At 41.4% G+C, this 22,590-nt stretch overlaps 1 protein-coding gene across 2 annotated transcripts in view; it reads right to left on the bottom strand.

The window, feature by feature from the left end:
- Nucleotides 1-675: 675 nt before the first annotated feature.
- RFT1 (RFT1 glycolipid translocator homolog) overlaps nucleotides 676-22,590 on the bottom strand; it is a 38,774-nt gene continuing 16,859 nt past the window's right edge. The window contains exons 8-14 of one of the 2 annotated variants that reach the window (XM_032772904.2): nucleotides 20,368-20,418; nucleotides 19,125-19,255; nucleotides 16,974-17,118; nucleotides 12,888-12,983; nucleotides 11,951-12,056; nucleotides 8,444-8,693; nucleotides 676-1,609 (exon numbers count right to left, since the gene is read on the bottom strand). In XM_032772904.2, the coding sequence (XP_032628795.1) occupies nucleotides 1,445-1,609; nucleotides 8,444-8,693; nucleotides 11,951-12,056; nucleotides 12,888-12,983; nucleotides 16,974-17,118; nucleotides 19,125-19,255; nucleotides 20,368-20,418 (944 nt within the window). In that variant the 3' untranslated portion in view covers nucleotides 676-1,444. The remainder of the gene's footprint in view (nucleotides 1,610-8,443; nucleotides 8,694-11,950; nucleotides 12,057-12,887; nucleotides 12,984-16,973; nucleotides 17,119-19,124; nucleotides 19,256-20,367; nucleotides 20,419-22,590) is intronic. The other variant, XM_032772905.2, reaches the window with a different exon arrangement.

The raw sequence follows: 22,590 nt of genomic DNA on the forward strand, positions 1-22,590 counted from the left end.
CTGTTCCCGCTGGATGACCAGAGCAGAGGCTTGCACTGAGTAATCGAGGAACTTGCGCGTAGACCATATAGGCACGACGGCTGATTGAACATGTAGCCAACAAGGGCTTATCAGGCGCACTTGGTTCAAAAGAGCTTGCACTCCGTCAGGGAAGGGGGGAGCATGAGGAGAAGAGCCCAACGCAGGAAGATCTATAGAAGTGTGTCGTGAGGCGCTGGGAGAAGAGGCCAGGTTGCGTGGAGTGAATGGAGGGTGTGTGCTGGAGACTAGGATACAAGTGCTACAGACACAGAGGTAAGGTCCTGTGGGTTGAGGTAAAAGGTGTTGTTGAGGCCATGGGAAGATTGCCCGGGAGCTTGTAGCTGTCATGCAGCTGTAAAGGAAGACTGATTAAGCACGGCTGCAATGCACAGGGCCCTGGGCTGGAACCCAGAGTAGAGGGCGGGCCCGGGTTCCCCCCAAACCTCCCAACTCCTGATCAGACACAGGAGAAGTTGACCCAGACTGTGGGGAAGATCACTGAGGTGAGCAAATCTGCCAAATAAACACAGGACCCACCAAGGTAGAGGAGGAACTTTGTCACAATATACACATATATATACACACACACACCCCCATACACCCCATTTTGGTCATCCAAACACAGACATTTGGGACATATTTTACACATGTGAATTATGAGAGAATATTTTTATTTAAATTTTTGTTTGCACTGGTATTTATAAATTGACTAAAAATAGAGATAAAATAAAAGTTATAGAATTTAAGTTTAACTCTATTGAGCTTCTGGACTTCGGGAAATTTCAGCTGTGACTTGCACCCAGGAGAAAGAACAGAGAGAGCTTACGCTTCGCAGAACTTCCTTTCAAAACACAATATTGTATATTTAGTGAACACTGAAGTAGTATATTTTTGGCATACTAGTCAATACTCTGGTAAGTAAATATATTTTCTTAATAATTAAGTGGCCTCACTTTCTTTGAAGGGTCATTCATCCATTTCAATATTTGATAGTTGTATAAAAGTGGGTAAAATCTAATTCTTTGACACTGTCACACTTGGCAGTCCCATTTGTAACAATGTGTGTGTCCCAAAAGGAAGATTTGCATCAGTGTAAAACCTAGTTATTTCATTCTGCTAAAACACAAAGTTAGGCAATACTGTTATTAAGGAAAAAGCTTTGATAAGAATGACAAGGAGAATTACCTGGCTCAGGGTTGATATAATTTGTGTTGGAACCTGTTATGAGTTTAAATGATTTGAAAATCGAAATAGTATCTGGTTGCCAAATATTTCCATTTCAGCTACACAGTGTCAGAAATATTCTATGGGAGTTTGATTTTTTTTTTTAAGAAACCTTACAAGGTGCCATTAAAACTTATCCTATGCATATTTTATATATAAAACGTATACATACATAACAATTATTCCGTACATGATCATTTTAAGTTTCTTTCTTGGTATATCGTGACAGGAACTGCATTCTAACAAAGTTAATCAGCTTGGTCTCTGTGAAGAATACAGTGATAAGTGTTGCTGCGAAGCACAGAGCTCCCACAGTGATGTGAATCAGCTTTGCCAGCCAGCCTTTATCACAGCACAAGAATACCTACAAAGAAAACAAAAGTAAGCAAGCAGTTGTAGAGAGATTACTGGTAGAGAGGTGGATGCTCTGCATCAATGACAAGTAGGCTCTAATACTTCTCTTGACCACAATACCGGTACTACTGAGGTGGTCATCAGGCTGCCAGTTTCAGGCAAGGCAGTCAAATAGATTTGGCTAGCATAATTTGAACCTACAAAATATTATAGTTAATATTGGCCATATTAATATTTTTATAATAAAATTTCTATGAAAATAAATAAGCATTTGGTATATACCTGATCACTGTAAAAGTTATATGCCATAATACATCATTCACTATCAATTAACTGTGTGTGTGCATATACTTAAGGAAACTATTTTCTTAGTATGCGTTGAGATTAAGGCTATACATCATTCCTTCATTTCTGCAACCATATATCCACCTATGTTTAAAAGACGGACGTACTGGAAATCTGGGAAAAAACAGTTACCTAATTTTCGTTATTCTTTGAGATGTGTTGCTCATGTCAGTTCCATTCTAGGTGTGTGCATGCCCACATGCAATGTCATTGGAGATTTTTGCCATGGGGTTGGCTGTGGCACCCCCTTGAGTCCTGCGCTCATGTGTTGGCACATCAGGTGCCACCAGCCCTATGCCTTCTCGGTTCCTTCTTGCTGACAACTCCAACAGAGGGGCAGGTGGGTGGGTAATGAAATGGACATGAGCAACACATCTCAAAGAACACCAGATACAAAAAGTAGGTAACCGTTTTTTCTTCGAGTGCTTCCTCATACTGACTCCATTCTAGGTGACTCATACTCGGTATCTGTGGAGGTGGACTTGGAGTTCATGGTCGTACAGCTTGCAATACTGGTCTACCAAAGCCAGCATCTTAACAGGCAATAATCCAAGATGAGATTCTCCAGGCCGACACTGGACAACCTTTCATCCTGTTGGCAACTGCAATGAATAACTGTGTTGACTTACGAAACAGCCTCTCAATGTAGAAGGCTAGCGTCCTTCTGATGTCCAGAGAGTGCAAACTGTGCTTCCTTCTCTGACTTATGAGGTTTAGGGAAGAAGACAGGTAAGAATATGTCCTGAGTCATATTTAACTGCTGAACAACCTCGCGTTGGAAGGCCAGACACAGTCGCAGTTGGACCTTGTCCTTGTAAACACCATGTAGGGTGGCTACGAGGTAAGTGCCCTTATCTCAAAGGCCCTGTGGGTATATGTAATCACCAAGAAAGAAAACTTTCAGGAGAGGAGGGAGCTCCCATGATCCACGATAGCACAAGATTTAGGTCCCTGATGTGAGGGCCCTTGAGGAACCTGGCAGTCATGTCATGGGTGAAAACCAACCTGCTCTCGAGTGGAGGATGAAATGCCGAAATAGGGGCCAAGTGGACCTAACAGATGAAAGAGACAGACCCTGGAATTTAAGATGAAGGAGGTAATCCAGGCCCTCTCAGGTAGAATACCTTTATCTGAAGTACAACATGTAAACCATTTCCATTTGGCCAGGCAGGTTGCTCTGATAGAGGGCTTTCTAGTACCCGGCAGGACCTGTTGGGCGCTGGCCAAGCACAGCCACTCATCTGCATTCAACCGTGCAGCAGCCAGGCCATCAGGTGCAGCGCCATCAGGTTCAGATGTAACAGCCTGCCATGGTTCTGAGACAAAAGGTCCGCCTGGAGCAGTAACTGTAACGGGGCAGCCACCAAGAGGTCCGGCAACATGCCAAAACAGTGTTGGCATGGCCAAGATGGCTCTATGAGGATCATTTTCGTTCTGTCCTGCTTTATCTTCATGAGGACTCTAGATTAATGGCACAGGAGGGAAGGCATACATCAGAACCCCCGACCGTGGGAGCAGGAAGGCGTCTCACAGGGAGCCTCTGTCGGTCCCCCGAAACAAATAGAAAAGTGTGACACTTTCTGTTGTGCCTGAATGCAAAACAAGTCCACTTGGGGAGTCCCCACCTTTGGAAAATAATGCTATCTCCCGATGAAGGAACCACACATGGCAATATGAGAGGGTCCTGCTGAGGTGATCTGCTGAAAGTGTTTCTCGTCCCAGGGAGGTGTGCGGCCACGAGATGAATGGCGGGCTGAACCTGGATGTTACAGACCTTGAAGGCTTCTTGGCAAAGAGCTGAGGAGCAGGCTCCGTCTTGCTTGTTGATATAGAACATAGTGGCAGTATTGCCCATCAGGACTTGAACCACCCTGCCTTTTATATAAGGCAGAAAAGCTTGACAGGCCAAGCATACTGCTCTGAGCTCCCTGACATTTATGCAATGACCTTGCATGCCAAAAATGCCCAGATGGGCTCCCCACCCCAGAGCCGAAGCATCAGACAACAGGGTAACTGATGGGGCCACGAAGGGGACTCACCTCCAACACTGAGACTGGGTCCAACCACCAAGCGAGCAACAACAGGATGCGGTCCAGAACCTTGACTACCCAGTCTATGTTGTGTCTGTTGGAGACTGTAGCAGGGTGAACACCCCACTCAGCCCTGAAGGGGTTGGAAAAGCCCTGCAGAGGGCTGGGGCTGTAGAAGGGAGCAAAATCTTGGCTGATGGGCAGAAGTGGCTGCAGCTGGGGCCATGGCCCAAACTGAGTAACTAGGCCTTATAAGAAGGCCAGGGCAGCCAGAAGCTCAGTCTCTCTCTGCCTTTAGAGGGAGAAGGGCCTGGCTGCTATGGACCGTACCTGGGTACCTAAGGTGGAGCAGGCTGGGGGAAGGCAAGAGGAGCTGGGGAGCTCCGGCCAGGAAACCCCCCCAGGCTGCAGGCCTAGGGTAAAACCAACTGGGTACTGGGGTTGGAAAGGGGCAGCCCACGGGTAGGCAGAGGCAGCAGGTCCAAAACCCTTTGCCTGTGATGAGTGGCTGACACACTGCAGTCTGCCCTAGTGAACGGGGGATAAGTGATGACTGGCAGAAGCCAAGACTGAGGCGAAGTGGGGATAGTGGGTGGAGGTTCCCCTGGGAGGGGGAGACCCAGAACTATGGGGTTACTGCCAGGGGGCAGCACCCCAGATAATGGGGCACTGGGTCCTGGGAGGGTGAGGTAAGGTGGATCACCAGCCTGCAGAGGCCACACCGGCCTGCAGAGGGCGCTCTAACAGCTGGAGAGCTAATTCCCGGAGACAACAAGCAGGAGGCGCTGCAGGGTCAGTCTGTACACGCTTACAGGCACCCAGACCAATGCCAGCCATGCCTGTAGGGGCTGGAGATGGAGCCATGCATGCCGGACCATGTACGTGCAGACCACCATAAGACCCAACAGCCTCAAGTATGTGTGAGTAGTAGTGAAAGCGTGGTCTTGCATATGTGAGATTGTAGAACTAATAAATAAAATTGTTTTTAATTGTTCACTTTATTAATGTAACTTCTGTTCACCATTCACTACACTTGCCTACATTGTACCTTCTGTTCACTGTTTGCCTTATTGTAATTCAAACCCCATTTTAAAACACTCACTCCATTTTGTAAAAGCTTCCTCCAACCTTCATTTTTGCAAACCCTGCTGTAATCTTATGAGTTTAGTTTAGACGAGTGAATGAGGCATGTATGAATGATGGAATCAACCTCCAGCCCCAGCCTGTCCTCAGGAAATAAAGTTCAAACACCAATGACTGAAGATGCAGACAAGAGCCCTAACAAAGTAAGAAGAGTCCACTCTAAAAAGAAAAGGTACAGTAGAAAAAAGATCAAAGCCAGGTCCGAGGCTGAAAGTCACGGGTGATCAATCACCAAACCTAGAGGCAGCGTGACACAGCAAGACCTATAGACTCTGGATTCAAACAAAAGCCTACGAAAAGGATGAGTCAGATGGAAGACTTTGAAGAGGGTAACATTCTGCTGCCAACATGGAAGGGCATCGGTGCATGCCCAACAGAGACCCAGCTCGTACTTGTGCCCGGCTTTCCTGGCCAGTTAGCGGCCACAAGCTACAAACCCAAGCTGCAAAATCAAGCCACGAACTCAAGCTATTTCAGGACTGGTAACTATGCAGCAGCTGCAGAACATCTGATGGATATGTGTGTGTGTTTATATAGGTATTAGGTATAATGTGTGTGTATAAGAATTAAGATATTAGTTATTGGTCATAAATCAATATCATAATAAATGTGGCATCTTTGTCTTGCCCCCTGAAGATCCTGTGTAGTTTTGTCTCTACAACAAGATCAGGTCTGACATAGCACAGAATCAGGTTTCGGGGAGGAAAAGAAAGGAAAGGAACACTTTCTGTTTGATTCCACAGCTCGAGTAGGGTCAGAGGACCACTCTTATGGACTCTATGTGCTGCACTGGAACTAACATTTTTTTCTCATTTATCAGTAGACCTAGATCATGACATGTGGAGCAAACCAGTTCAAGGTGCCACCACACCTCATGCCAAGACTGGCCCTTGATCAGCCAGTCATCGAGGCATGGGTAAATTTGAACACTCCGACACCTAAGGTAAGCGGCCACTGGCACCATGCACTTTGTAAACACTCTTGGGGCTGATCCAGTGCCGTGAATTGGAAATGGCGCTGGCCCAAAACAAAACAGAGAAACTGTTTGTGTCCTGGGAAAATGGAAATATGTGTCATTCAAGTCAAGTGCAGTGTACCGGATCCAGGGAAGGGATGATGGAGTCCATGCAAAATGTCAACTTTTTGAGGTGCTTGCTGCTTGTTGAGGTGAGGCAGGTCCAGGATGAGTCTTGGGGCCCCCTTTTGCTTTCAGGATTAGGAAAATATCGGGAGTAGAATCCTTTTCCCTTCATATCCCAAAAGGACCTCCTCCACCGATCCTAGCATTAGGAGGTTTTCCTACCTCCTGAGCAAGGATTTGCTCCTGAGAAGGGTTCCTAAAGAGAGACAGGAAGTCGAACTGTAGGGTATAGCCCAAGGATATTGTGTTGAGCACCCAACAATCAGATGCCACTCGTGACCATGTCAACTGAAAGGGGCACAGGCGGGTGAGGAGGGTGGATCCAGGTACTTGATTGGGGCACCTTCCTAGGTCGCACCTGCAAAATGCTTGTCTCTGGGCCCCGTGTGTTTCAAAGGGCCAAGTTAAGCCTGGGCAACAGACATCTGTGCTAAGGTGCTTGTAGGCAGGAGGCTGGCTAGTACCAGAAGTGTGGGGACCTGTGCCTCATGGAAGGACAGTGTGGCACTGGGGACCGGGGCCTTCTGGCTGGTGACCGATGTTGCAGGACTGGTGTCCTAGGCTGTGGGGACAGGGGCAAAGTCTGCGATCCAGGGACCAATGGTGCCCCCTGCCCTTTGGGGAGGTTCCATGATTGGCTTGCCATTGGGCTGTAGGGCCTTAGTCACTTCCAGCACCTAGCACAGCATTGGTGATACCAGTAAGCCCACGAGGTCTTTGGCCACTTGGGCTCTCTCAGATGATGAAGGTCCCCTACAAGCCAGGATCCCCTACCGCTTCCGGCAGTCAGATCCTTGGCTAGGCTACGGGGGTCCGATCATAGCAGTACTCCTCTGTAGCTCTGGGGCGGGCACACGGCCTGAACTAGGTCCTTTGCCCAGAGCCCCCTTCCCCTCCTTGGACAGTGCCAGGGAGCCCTTTTTCTTCGGACACTAGTGAGGGGGATCAGTGCTGGGAGGATCCTAGTGCCAGCAGGGCCACCACACCAATGCCAAGGTGCTAGGAGCAAAATCCGGTCAGGAGGACTCCAATGCCAGGCGCAGCTGCCTCCATCAGGAGGGGTCTCAAGCAGATGTTCCTCTCCTTTTGGGTTCTGGGATGAAAGTTTTTGCAAATCCTCCACTTATTCTTTACATGGGATTCCCCCAAGCACTTCATACAGCTGCTGTGAGGATCACTGAGAGGAATCGGCCTGTTGCACAACACACACAGCTCCAGGGTAAAGTTCCAGCCAGGACTCTGATCACTAAACTAACACTTAAAATGTACCTACAAACTATATAGAAAGGAAATACCAATGGGCTGTTAAGAACCGCTAACGCTCTTGCTATGCAAGACAAGGTGCTCCGACCAACCGTCATGGGCAGTAAGAAAGAGCTGAGAGGGTGCAGGGCTGGTGGTGCCTGATATACTAGCGCATGAGCACGGCACTCAAGGGGGCACCACAGCCAACCCTATGGTCAACAAAAATCTCTGATGACTGTGCACGTGGGCATGCACACACCTAGAATGGTATCGACATGAGCAAGCACTTGAAGAAGAATCTCCCTTTCCAATACAATCTCTAGTTTCTACCCCACAGAGCCATGGGATATTCAACTTAATTCACGTAATCGTTACCACAGAAAATCTGCAGCTGGTGCAGGACTGAACTTTGCCCATCTTCTATCCTAGGTAGGTGTGAATGGGGGAAGAATGCCACATACTGGAGAGGGGATGGCAGGGGAAAAAAAAGGGAACATTTTTGTGGCAAGTTTTTTTTTAATTGATTGCTGTTTAAAGCTGTTGGGAGCTTGGAGATATTGAAATAAGATCTATGAAAACTGATTAGTAGACAGAGAACAGATGGTACGGTAAAAAAACAGCATTATTCATTAACCTATCATACCCCGGCCACGTGGCATTGATAGATATTCTGTGTACACACACTCACTCAACTCCACAATGTATGGTAATATCTATGTGATAAATTGCATTTATCATCATGCACCTTTGTCTCATATACATATATACAAAATAATAAACCTTGCAAAATTGTAATAACATTTTATTAGCCTATGCTCATAATCTACTTGCATGCCCTTTAGTGAGATTCTGATAATGATTAAGCTAATTATATTTTCTAATTATTTGATATGAACAGACTTTTACAAGAATGATAGTGAAATCTGAAAAACACACTCACCTCTGAAAAAACAGTGACTACTCCACTTATAATATAAACAAAAATTAGTGATGGCGAGAGTAGCAGCCCTTTCAAAGGTCTGTAAGAGCTCTCTTTGAAGTAATTGTAGATGTAGTGAATGCTGTGTGCTATTCGAATACTCATATTGAAGCAGTTTGCAAGGATAAAGCCTACACTGCCTTGCCACTGAGTCAAGAAATAAGAGACGCACAAGAATGTGAAGGACAAGGCCAGCATAACAAAATTGAACCTAAAGGAAAAAAAAGAAACAAGTTAAGCAATGTATGCAGTGAAAATATTTATCAATGAACACCTACGTCAGGAAGAGTCCTACAATTTTTTCCCCGAAAAGAAGAAACCAAATTATGGCTAATTTTGAACATAAACAGTACAGTAGGGATCAAATTAAGATGTGCTAATAAAGAAGGCTTATTGAAGGGTGTGGAGGAAAACAAAGAAGAGCCACACTAAGTGTGAGATTTTTATTTTTTAACAGTGAACCATACATTTCTGATTTTTCTTACCATGTTTGACAGACTAATTAAGCTTGCAATATCTGAAGATTTCTACCATATATTAAAAATTCTTAAACAAGATGGCACATTCATAAACTTCTGCAAACCTTGGTTAAAAATGTTACTTCACTTACAAATCAGCCCTTTGAAAAGATCACGCAAGTCATCTGGTTCAGTCTAAAATCTCTCTCTGTGTATGAAAAGCAAAAGTGGAAAACTCTTGTAACAGGAAGTTGTTGCACACTGATGAATAAAGGGCTGTTGCTAGTTTTAGCCAGGCCAGCAGTGTGTTAGCCTTTAGAAATGGAGAGGATGAAGGAAGTTGGGATACGAAGCCCACCTCTTAACAGAACAGAACAAGATTCTGGTTTTAAAAAAACAAAGCCAGATGGTCATTAAAACTTAATATATGAAGTGGATAGTTATAGCCTAATGTCTGAGACTACATTGTTTTTTAAAATAGCCAATATTGGGAAAGGGCTATAATCTAAATAAAAAAACATTTTTGGCAAGCAATATTAATCTATTTTAATTTGAACTAAAGTGAAGTAGTGATGTTACACACACACACCACTCTCTGCAGGTGTGCAACATCTGCTGATTTTCAGCAAGCATGTGTGCATTGGAACAGTCTCCCAGATTGCTGGACATGTGGTTACTCCAACATGAAGTATACGTGCAACTAGTGTGCAGAGAGCTATACCAACCATTTTACCCCTACAGAAACTTAGATGAAAATTCACTTCACTTGATCCAACTTCTATTTCTTTATAGTATCCATAGAAAAATATCCAGTTGATACATGATCATCCTGAATTGCAACAAGTTCATTAGTTCACAAAGTCACACCCATAAAGACAGCTAAAATAGATGTGAACTAATAACTAACTCATGAAAATAAGGATTAATTCAACATTACAGCCCTAGTCTAAAAGACTACAGTGAATAACTTGAAGACAGCATTGGTACAGCTGATAATGACAAGTCCTGCTGTCTTCCTTTAGATGAGCGCTCTGCAGCTGTTGTATTTCCCAATTAAGCACAGATCACGAATCAGCAGCCTTAAAATGCATATTGTACATCTGACAAACTGCAAATTTAAAATGAGATACAAATATAGCACTTTGTAAATCAACAGAAAATTATTATACTGTAACAGCAATTATTCTGCCATAAGATTGTGGTTAAAATGCAGTGTATGCTGCCATATTTTTATTGTTCTGCTCTTGATGCTCAGCAGTGAAATTCAGTTTGAAATTTGACATTGCAGTAAGATGCTTAGATTGCCAAAAAGACATGATAGGCATACAGTCTCACTAAAGCAGGCAATTATCCCAACGTGTTAAAAGTTAGCTTTAAAATCTAATAATATCAACTAATTTTAGGGATTATTTTGATGAAGTGAAATAAAAAGTTCACAGCTGGAAAATTACACTTTTAATTAAATTGACATTTAAAATGGATCAGTGGCTCAGACATTCAAACTTGTAAAGTCTGATCATTTAATCTAATAAAGACTTTGGTCAAAACAGTATATAATTTTTAAAATATAATGTGAAAATTCTCTCTGTGCCAAGTTACATGACATACAAACTTATTTCCTCAAGCAAGGATGTTTGCCAATCCAAAAATGGTCTCATTAATATTCTTATATTGCACTATTTTGACAGTCCTCTTATATTGATAACCATTTCACTTTTTAAAATTCACCAATATGCCACAGAATTAGGGAAATTGGGGGGAGGGGGGGTGGAAGGGGAGAAGAGGGAACTAGGTTTTTCCATGAAAGAGTCCTTTGTCAAAAGTCTGAAAAAAACTTGAAGTTTAATGAGTCTTATGTACGTTATTTAATAAGACAGCTATTTCATGATGTACTGTAAAATCCCTGCACCTAACTAATTGATATACTGCCAAATACACAAGTCTTCTGTGCTAGCAAATATTTCTGTTCACTTGCCTAAAATTAATAAGACAATAAAACATGCTGTATAATACAGTATTTAGCGCTTATATTTTTTTCTTTACAGGAGAGTCAAATCTGTAATTGAGATTGGCAAATTCTTTACAGTCAAACCCTCTCCTTGAAAAAGTTTGGAACCAATAAAATGTTTGTAGCGCCACTTAACAGTGACCAAAGCTGGTAGTCATAAGTATTATGCATCAGCCCTTCTCCCTGTCAACAAAAGCAGCCTCTGCTACACATCAGCACAGATTTCAGAAAAATAGGAAATTAGCAATTAAAATAGTCAAGGAAATATGGGAAGATATAGACAGGAATTTCATTCATTCAGAAAAATACCTGAGATGGAATATTTTTATAACTGAAATTTTTAAATGAAATGTATTACTAAAGCAGTATACTGTATAATAAAAAATATTGCTATTATGGAAAGTTATTTTTAAAACCACTCAATGTGCACACATATGGAAACTAAGGTTTAGGATTTTTGTCCCCCCATTATTTTCTTCCATTTCATACTTTGACCAGATATGTATTGTGTACATAACGTCCAAACTTGTACATGCCCAAGATTATCCATCTAATCTATATTTAGACTGCTAAACAAGTAGCCTGTTTTTCAGCAGTGCTGAGGAGCTATGAACACCCTTTAACCTCAAAGGGAGGAGTGGGTGATGGCTGCAAAGCGTAAATCAAATTATTTACTGCACCACCTATATATGGATTCAGGTGTGTAATCTTAGGAACCAGAGTCTGAACATTTTGACCATATTTATATTGGCTGAGAATGTATCGCTACTTTAGAACTGGCACTGAAGATGTGAAATTCACAATGGAAGCTTAAGGGGTAAAAGAACAGCATGTAAAAAGGAACCTGAATTTCCAAAGTGTCGTTCCCCTCCCCTGCCACCCTTCAACCCCTCCCCCTTTAGGTACAGATGCACTGTAGACTGACAGGGTCGACCTGCAGTAAATTTGTTTTTCAGGAACACTTTAGGGGCTATTAATGGATCCACAAGCCTTCTTGCCTACCTGTCTACCTCCTCTTTGCACATAGAAGCAAATGTAAAACATTCTGTTACTCCATTGACAGCAAGAAGCAGGACATATAAAGAATAGCAGCGCAGGAGACTGGGACCTAAAAAACAGTAAAACAATAAATGAACCAATATTCCTATAATGAAGGTTCATGTACATACTTCTCTTATCTTCTGGTACTCAAAGATCATCCTTCAAATGTTTTCAATGATGATTTTACCATTACAGCTACTTTCAAATTCAACCTGTAATCTAAATTACACAGGCATGTTCCTATCAATACCACTACAAGACAATGAGTAGACTAACCAAAAAGCCAAGAGAACGGGAGTACTTGTGGCACCTTAGAGACTAACAAATTTATGCTCAGATAAATTTGTTAGTCTCTAAGGTACCACAAGGACTCCTGTTCTTTTTGCAGATACAGACTAAGACGGCTGCTACTCTGAAACCTGCCAAAAAGCCAAGGACATCACTTCTAGCTCAGATCTCTTTTTCCCCATAGCCAAAAGGATATTTTAATAGTTGAGATTTCTTTAATAAAGACTAAAGCTTGTTAAATCCAGTATTGTGTATTGTAGAGGACTTGGGGAATAAGTTTGAGGCCAATCCTCAAGAGCTGGAAGCAAGTGAGAATATATACACACTCCAGCCAGGATATATTGTCATAGGAAACAGATAGCAATTGTGCTAAACTGGGAGTTACATTAATATTTTTAATGGGACATAGGTAATCTATAAATGAGTTAAAAATTCTACATCAGTTTTGGAAATTGTTTTATTGTCCTTTAAAAGATTCCCATGTGAACTTGTAAAGGTGAGAAAATTACAAAATGGCAGCTAACAATTCAGTTTGTTCTGGTAGCAAAAAATTAATGCCGACAAATGAACTCGTCTCCCAAAAACGGACTTAATTGATCAGGGTTATTACACTGTGCACTCTCCCTCTGTCTCAGTTCTGAGGAGTAATTTCCCGAGCAGTCATGGTACAGCACATTTCTTTGAGGTGAAGAGAAACTCTTCAACTCTATGAAGATGCACATAAAGGCAATCAAAGTCAGGCTACAAGCACGTGAGAAGAAAGGGAAATGAAATAATTTAAAACAACTAATGGATACTCAAGGAAAATCAGGGTAGATACAAATGCCAGTGTGTCACATTTAAGAATTCACTTTCATAGGACCCAATCCTGTGAATATACTTGAGAGTGACTTAATGCACATGAGTAGTCCTCCTGAAGCTAAGAGGCTAATACCTTAAGTACAGTTAATGTTTGATAGAGTGGGCCCACAGTTAGTAACACCTTTTCTCATTTCCCCTTAACTGATGCTAAATGTAAAGCAAGTGATGCAAGCAAGGGGCTAGAAAATGCTCTCTTGATAAAGAGGGCTAACTGCTGCTATTCTATAACAACCACCCACTTTCAGAATTTTCATTTTCCTGAAATTAATAAAAATCTAAGTGGATTAGTGATAACATATGTACTCAGAACAGATGTATTGACAATTGATGCAAGTCATGTTTCTTTATTGCTAAAAATTCTTCATAAAAACCAATGTTGGCTTCCAGACATGCATCTTAACCTGTCAAGAGCCCAAAGTTCTTGAGGAACAGGTGATAATATTTAAGTACTTATATTTATTGCTCATTCCTCTTTGACTAAGGGTATGGCTACACTTGGAATTTCAAAGCGCAAGTGTGAGTGTGGTCGGAGCGGCAGTGCTGGGAAAGAGCTCTCCCAGCACTGCATGGAAACCACATCCTTTACGGGTGTAGCGTGCAGCGCTGGGAGCTGTGCTCCCAGCACTGCCGCCCTGATTACACTGATGCTTTACAGCGCTGTATCTTGCAGCGCTCACGGGGGTGTTTTTTCACACCCCTGAGCACGAAAATTGCAGCACTATAAAGTGTGAGTGTAGCCATACCCACATTTTGCACCATACTATCAAATTTCAGATTAAGGGACAACAGAAACAACAGCAATTGTTACAAGCCTGTGTCCGACCAACCTCCTTAAAGATAGAAGTAACAAGGGTCTTCATGGAGCTACAGTCCCTCTCAAATTAATTATGTTGAAGTTGAATAAGGTAATTGCAACTTTCTCCCTGTTATTCAATTAGCGGTATTCAAAGGACAACGTTTCACACTATAAAGGTCCTATACATTCCATGTAATAAATTGTGTTGTAAGGCTTTCCATTTTCCTTGTAATTTTTCAGTATTAAAGACATAAGTGTTTGTCAGTCAGAATATTAATATCCCATTGTGGCACTGTCAGTGTCTCCATACTGAAATGAAATGTCTCAGGATGGCTAGCCCTTTAACTGGAATTGTGCCCTGCCTCAACTGACAGATCAGCTACCTCCCAACTGAGAGAGATCAACTAGGAATCAGGCAATTATAAAACCTAGCAACTAGCTCAGTTGGGAAGAGACCTGCCAGGAGTGGGGAGGCCCTGGCAGTAAACCCATGGGTAGGGTGGGGGAAGGAAAATTACAGGAAGCAGGCTGGCACCTATATCAGGCACTGGAGCAGGGAGACTCTCAGGCAAGTGGCCAATAGATTGCTAACATGTAGGGAATGCGTAGGCCCTGTAATAAGCCTCCTGTCCCAAATCTGGACCTTAGCGTCCAAAATCTGGGTGCTTAGCATGAACTTCCAAGCTTAATTACCAGCTTGGATCTTATCTCGCTGCCACCAATCAGGATTCTGAGTACCTGATAAACTCTGCCTGGTTGCGGGTCTCCCCGACCGTGTGTCCCTCGCGGGAGGGTGCCCCCCCAGAGCGAGGAAACCGCTTCCCTCCGAACTACTCCACCCCAGACTTTCCCTCATGAGATGCACCGGTGCAATCTCTTACATTCACAACATTCCACAAGAGACAACGCAATACCAAGGAAAAGAGATGTCTTCTTTTCCCCCTTCCCACAAACTCTCTGGTGCAGTGCACTTACGTCCGTAGATCTCAAGGCGAATCCCTCCCACTTGTTTCCGTTGATCCTACCAGAGAAAATCGTCAACGAATTCTTAAAAAAGGGAACACTTTATATATAAGAAGAGAAATATAAGAATACTAAACTCTGCATTCAAGAGAATACAGGGCTATTGTCTATAAGGAATAGGATAAACAATTGATTCAAAAAGATATCATACTCCAGAAATTCACAATTGTAATATCAAAACAATTTATCTGTGTTTTTGTACTTTGTTACTTAAACTTGGGAACAGAGGGTAGAAAGAAGCTGGAGATAGAAAAAAAAAAGTCCCTCATAGCTGAGAAACAAAAGAAGCGAACAAAGCCAACACCGAGTTGCCCTCCCTCACTCCCGGTTTCCTGATTGGTCCTCTGGTCAGGTGTTTGGTTCCCTTTGTTAACCCTTTACAGGTAAAAGAAACATTAACTCTTAGCTATCTGTTTATGACAGGCCCTTGCAGCAGATCCCAGATTAGGGGCAGGGACAACTGATATATTGATTTTGTGTTAGGTAGAAGAAAGCCAGGAGAAAAAGGACCTGTACCAGTTTCTAGAAGGAGTGTCAATTCTTCCAGGGCTAGGAAGAGAGGCCAACAGCCTACAGAAATTATTTTCCAGTTGTACGTTTTACCCTTTAAAGCTGCACTGACAGCGTTAAACCACCAAAGGATCAATTTTAAACCCAAATCATCTTTAGTGATTACTACTGAGACAGTGATTACTGTTCTGACTAATCTAACAGCTTTGAATAATACTTATGATAGCCACGGACCTGCATCATAATTGTATAGACTTACAAATAATAGTACTCTCAGTACAGAAGCAGTTTTCAAACAAATGTTTTTGCTAATCTTAAAAATAAAATTAAAATAAAAAAATGCCACACACACAAGACAAACACAATCCTCTTTGTACTGTTAACAACTCTGGTATTTTTATCATGAGTCTCAGTATACTTGGCGTTTTCTTCAACCATTGGCTACTGGAATCATGTAATTAAGCAAGCATCTCAGCTTTCCATGTTTAAAAATAAGTACGTTTGTAGCCCTCACAATTACAAAGCAAGGTTTAAGAACATGACCCTACAGATTGAGAAGCTTGAAAACCAATAAAAAGAAGACACAATATCTTATTTGTTGGGACTGGGGAGGACTGACTCATGATTTTTAACCTCTTGGGGTAGGTAATACTGCATTATGGAATGACAAACACACAATATTTTTTAAAGTAACTTTCAACAATGGGAAATCTTGAAAAGAATTATGTGATCACTAATTAAACTCTCCAGCAGATTAAAACTGAAGATAACTACTTATATATAAAGAGCTTGAATACTAAAAACCAAATTCTTGGACTCAAATAGACAAACTAGCCTACAGGACTCCACAGGACCTGGATATATATGCACAAGGGAGGAATCTGGCTCTAAATCCCTGTCAAATGTGATTTGAAATGAAGGAGATCAAACCCCACAACAATAGGTTATAATGGAAATCTATAGCTGCACTGATGAACTGCACAGACAAAATTGTACATAAAATGCACCTGTAACACCATTCTCTTAAAGATATCATTATAAATATACCAATTGCTACATAAATCTGCAAATGCCACATATGGAATGCCCCCCACCCAAAGGATTACCCTGCAAAAAGAACAAAACAGAACCCTACAAATTATTAGCTTCAGATGTGTCTAGAGCCAAATGTAATTACACAGTGCTTCTAAGCAATGGTCTATCTTCCACGGCAGTTCTCAACAGCTACCTGGCAAGTTGGTACCCTGGTACCATTAAGTTCTGAAATTAGGTGTGCATAACTGAACAAACAGATGCAGCGGATTATCCAAAGTGAGGTCAGTGCATGATACAGAAACTCCATGAGATTTTAAGTACTTCAGTTTCTCATGTACAAGCAGATAGAAGTGCTTTTCTACTTATCAGACAATTTTGCTCTTAATTGACATGTGATTTGTAAAATAACTCAGTAAATCTGCATCTTCTGTCCAGAAAGATTTCTGAAACTGGCAAAAAGTGATTAGTTACCTGATCCCGAACTGAGCATTGAACCTCCATAAATATCCAGAGCCAGCTGAGAATAGGCATAGCCAAAAACTGTAATGCTCAGGCCAACCAGAAGCACGAGTTTTAACAGTGACTCCAACACTGCTGCAGCCATTGCAATATCATCCTGCGAAAAGAATTTAATGATCTACATGAATCAGAAGCTACAGAATTCTGCAGTTTATTTTGAAAGACATTTTCACAAAGAATTAGTTTAAAAAAGAACCGCATTTTTCTACTGCTTTAGAGAGATCGTAAAGTTTTCACTGTTTTGAGTTATCCTTATACATTTTGTGTACAAACATATGCACTTTCAATCTTAACATACTGGTCATTTATCTAGCGTTTTATATGTTCAAAGCTCTGTCCACTACATTATGCCTCACTGAAGTAGTGGTAAACTGAGAAGGGCAAAGTATTTTTCCCAAGGCCACAGTGATTGAGTGGCAGAGGCAGGATTTTTACTGCTGTGTAGGAACACAGTATTTGCATACCAGAACAGTCTGTTAACTCTAGTGTCCCTTCCATAACAGCGGTCTATACTAGATAGGTGACAAAAATGTGAAAACTTATAAGGCACTTGGCCAATTATACAACATGAACATGAGAAAATATTCGTTTGTTATCCCATGCACCAATCAAACAATGCCCTGAAGCAAGAGATTTTATTAACCCTGTTTTATCATGTGTACCAACAAGTACTACTGAAAATAAAATATCCAATTATATTATTTGTAAATTCCAGAGGCTAAACTTTATGTTTTATGAAGTATTCCTTACATAGACTTGCATCTATAATTCACTTCCCTTGTTCTATTGTTATTCACCACCATGAAAAGGCAGTACAAGGCAGTTTTTACTATGCACTTCATAATCTCAAAAAGCTCAGTGACAGTCTCATCTGATTATTCTCTTTTCAAAGCTGGAAAAAAAACTATTTTTTTAGTGTAGTTAAGTGGCAATACGACTACATAGTACTTGTTGAGTTCCATGTATTTTCAAAGCATTGCCCAAAGTAACTAGGAGTGTTTTTGTCAGTTAACTTAGAATAAGACAACCTAAATGGTGAGTTGAGTGAGGTTTATGTAAAACTATTTCGCAGTGTATTAACATTGAAGCTAACGTTCTGGAATACCATACTATGGAGTTTTGTTCCCTTGATTCATTTTTACTTAAGGATGTAAGAGTGGCCATTCTGGGCCAGACCAATGGGGCATCTATCCCCATATCCTGTCTTCCCATAATGGCCAGTGCCAGATGCTTAAGAGGGAATGAACAGAGCAGGGCAATAATTGAATGATCCATCCCCTTAATCCAGGCCCAGCTTCTGAAACACCTAGAGCATGAGACTGGCATTCCTGACCATAATAGCCATTGATGGACCTAATTATTTTTTGAGCTCAGTTATACTTTTGGCCTTCACAACATCCCCTGGCAATGAGTTTAACAGTTTGTTTGAGCACTGTGTGAAGAAATACTTGTGTTTTAAACGTGCTGCCTATTAATTTCATCGGGTGACCCCTAGTTCTTGTGGTAAATGAAGGGGTAAATAACACTTCCTTATTCACTTTCTCCATTTGTGATTTTATAGACCTCTATCACATTCATCGCCCCCACCCGCCACCCCCATCTCTTTTCTAAGATGAAGAATCCCAGTCTTTTTAATCTCTCCTCACATGGAAGCTGTTCCATACCCATAATCATTTTTGTTGCTCTCCTCTGTAACTTTTCCAAAAATTCTAATATATCTTTTTTGAGATGGGATGACCTATTAGCATTTTACCAGCTGGTATATTTTAATACTCTTTCATCTCTCCCCAATCCTTCTTTATTTTCTATTTCACTTCTTTTTACAACTCTAATCCTCCAAAAAAACTTGAGATTAGATTTGGCACCCTAATTAACCAAAATGAATTAAGAAATTAGACAGTGCAGATGTCTGTGTGCTCACTTTTACTGTCTTTGAGGAACACATTTTTGCAATGACTTTCCCACCCTATCCCTTCCCCTAAATATTAAAGGTAAAACTTACTCCTTTTAGGCGTTAGTAGATTTTTATGATTAGTTCTTTACTTATGTTAAAGCACAGTTCTATAGCAGATGTTTACTAATTTATAATTACACTCAACCTACTTGTTTCTGTAGCTTTACATCTGTCCCTCTTTCCAGCACCTTAGCAAAGAAAATGTAAAAACTCTCCTCTATTGGCAAAAAGATAAATCTAGCCACCAGAGAACCAAGGTTATTCACTATGTCATACACACCTTAAACAAAACAAAAACCAGAGAAACAATATATTAAATTTTATAAAGTATTTTATTTTCAGCTTCCTAGTTCTAGATCTTAAAGAGTTATGTGCATACAAACTCCTTTTGAGCTAGCATTTCTGGTGAATGGTCATAAATAAAACAGCAATTTGTCTCACAATATATAGTAGAGCACTTTTAAAAGAAGCAGTATTCCTATCCATAAGGATTTTGGACCTAAAACATATTGATAACAATAAACTGCCAGAATTGCAAATCTCATTTTTGGACAGAAAGACAAGTTTGAGTGAAACTTACTTTATATACAAATGTGTAATGCCCCTCAAATTACATTAATATTAGCAGGGGATGACTATAGGAAAAACTTGTTGAGATAAGATCAACAGACACCGCAGAACAAATGTTGTTTCACTGAATGGGTACAAGATCAGGACTTGGAAGAATTTTATATAAGCTACCAGAATGACACTCTACAACACTCTAACAATTCTATCCCCAATAAGAAGTTGACTAGGGTCCAATCTTGCAAAACCTACTGTTCATTACTACAATGTGAGTACTCACAGTGTATTAAGTACATACATAACTCTTTTCAGGACTATGACCTATGAATGAAATAATGGTCCTAGTTAGTTTCCCAACCCTGGGAAAAATACAGTATTAAAAAAATCCATGCTGTCGCATTAGTGTAAATTTCAGTTGCCAGTGCCTTGGAATACCAAGAAGAAAAAAATAAAAATAAAATGCAATCAATGCACACATTCAAAGAGAGAAGTGACGGCAGCAAAAGCCTCAAAAGGAGGCAAAGACAGTTTAACAAAAGTGCTACATAAGATACACTATAAAATGCACAATGTTCTTGCCTTCTCAATTACTATGGGGAAAATTTTCATCAAGAGAAACATAAAATTAAAACCTTTGATCATAAACTACCAACATCTTTTCTGTCTACATCTTGCACCTCCCCATCATTTCAGTACGAAGTCATTAAGACTTTGAGATCATCTCTGAAGTTTCAAAATCTCTTTTCAATGTGGTGTCTTAATTTCTAAGTTTATGTAAAAGCAAAAACCAATAACTTTGTTACCACTTGGTAATATCATGCTTACCCTGGTCTCCAAAATTTAGCACATTCAAAAAAGTCATCACATATCTTTCACCTGTAAATTCAAAACAAAGAAATGAACAACTAACAATGAATGTTAGCACCCATATCCTTTTCCAGTTTTTATTCATCTACTTCTAGCAGGCAATGTTGTGAGGAAGCCAAAATAAAAAGTTTAAAAAAAAAAAATCTACTAATTACACCATAGGCCTGGCATGAACTGAAGTCAATGGGAATTGAAGGGGCAAGCAGCTCTGAAAGTCAGGCACAAAGTATTGAGTTGGACAACTAGAAACAGAAACAGCAAAAACTGTGGATGCTTTAAGAACATTTTGTCCTCACTGATCAGTAAAGAAACCTAACTGTTCTTTAATTAAATCTATCATGTTTAACACATCCCAGAAATCAACAGCAATGTGATTAATACAAAACTTTCAGAACAGTTCCAAAATGGATCAAACATGACCCAGCTTTCTCAAACTCCAGATGAACCATAAAATATAATAATTAGTATGTATCACCAGCATCTGTATTTTCCAGTCATCCATTAATCTTTTAAAACTTACTTCCTCTTCTCAGTGCAGGAGATGCTGGACACTCATATTACTGTATACACAGGAGACTTTAAATAGGAAAAAGGCAAGGAAATGATGAATAAAGAGTGACCTAAACTGGCACAATGTAAATGATGTTCCAGATTTGCTCAGTGTTTAAATTTATACTGCAACAGAAAACCCTAAAGGTATATCTGCACTGCAATGTAAACTCAGGCTCAAGACTAACTCTCCTTTCATCCACACACCAATCATGCTAAAACTAGAGCTCAGACTCAGGATCCCAAGACCCCACCGGGCTGGAAGGGCCGAGCCTAAGTCAAGCCAGGACCCAGGCTTCAAGCCCCACAGCGTTGCAGTGTAGATACAGCCACAATGGATTTGTGCTCTGGGAGTCTGCCAAAAATATCCCACAGTCCCATAGGCTGACTTTCTTTGTCCTCTAGACAGTCAAGTTTATCCATACTGCACTATGAACAAAGGGAGAAAGCAGCCACATGTTCGGAGGGCACTAGGAAATCTAGGATATGCATAGCTGGACTTGGGCCAGTATAATGCAATGTTTGTTAACCTAAGGTTTGAGCATCTACACGAATATGTAAGCCCCAGGTTAACAAACCCAGAGCCTGCTAATATGACTTCTACTAACACCAGGTTTACTTTGTGGCATATACGTTCTCAAATCTCATATAGATACTTAATTTGTGAACACTGTTAAGATGCAACATTTAAGAATGTGTGAGAAAATAATCCTTAAATTGATTCTGTTTCATACTAGCCAATCTTCGTGATTCGTTGAGTTTATTTTCTTACAAAAAGCATCTGGATTTTTTGTGTGTTTGTTTTTAAAAAGACAAAATGTGGAGTAGGCATATATCAGCTACAACTGTTGGCCAAACTCACGTTCATTAATGTTAGAACAAATCTGAAAAAGTCTCCAAGGCCAAAAGCCACAGAGGCTCTACCATAGTTGAGTTCTCATGCTTTACCTTAACATACATTAAAAAAAAAAACTTAAAAATTTACCGTGACATATCGGGGCACAATCCAGGTCAGATGAGGGGCCATGTCACCCCTGTCCTGCAACCTTGGGTGCCTTACAGTTAAGGCTAAAATTATGTTATGGAGGTCATGGAAGTCATGGAATCTATGACTTCCAGCGATCTCTGTGCTGCTGGCAACAGGAGACCCCACAGCAGCCCATCTTCCATGGACAGCACAGGACCACTCTTCAGCTGCCCAGCAGCTGCGGGTGGTGGGACTCCCCGCAACTGACCAGCTGCTGCCATCAGCAGCAACCCCTGAGCTGCCCAGCCACCACTGCTAGCAGTCACCTGTAGCTTCCTGCTGCTGGCAGTAGTGGAACCCTGGAGCTGATAAGGGGCCACAGGTGGGGGTGGAGAAAGAGCACACAACTTCCAGTCAGTGGCAGCAGAGGGACCCCAGGGCTGCTCAGCACCAAGGGGCAGGGGGCACCACCATGGGCAGCAAGGAAATTCACACACACATCACAGCACCCAACCCTACAGGGCAGCAGGGGGACCCCTCCCCAGCCACTGGGCAATGGAGTCCTTGCAGCTCCCAAGTGCTGCAGAAGGGAGGGGGCAGGGTGCTGGACCCCCCTCCCTTCCCATTTTGTCAGAGATGTTTTAGTAAAAGTCAGGGACAAGTAA

Source organism: Chelonoidis abingdonii, chromosome 16 (assembly GCF_003597395.2).
Source record: "Chelonoidis abingdonii isolate Lonesome George chromosome 16, CheloAbing_2.0, whole genome shotgun sequence".
NCBI lineage: Eukaryota > Metazoa > Chordata > Testudines > Testudinidae > Chelonoidis > Chelonoidis abingdonii.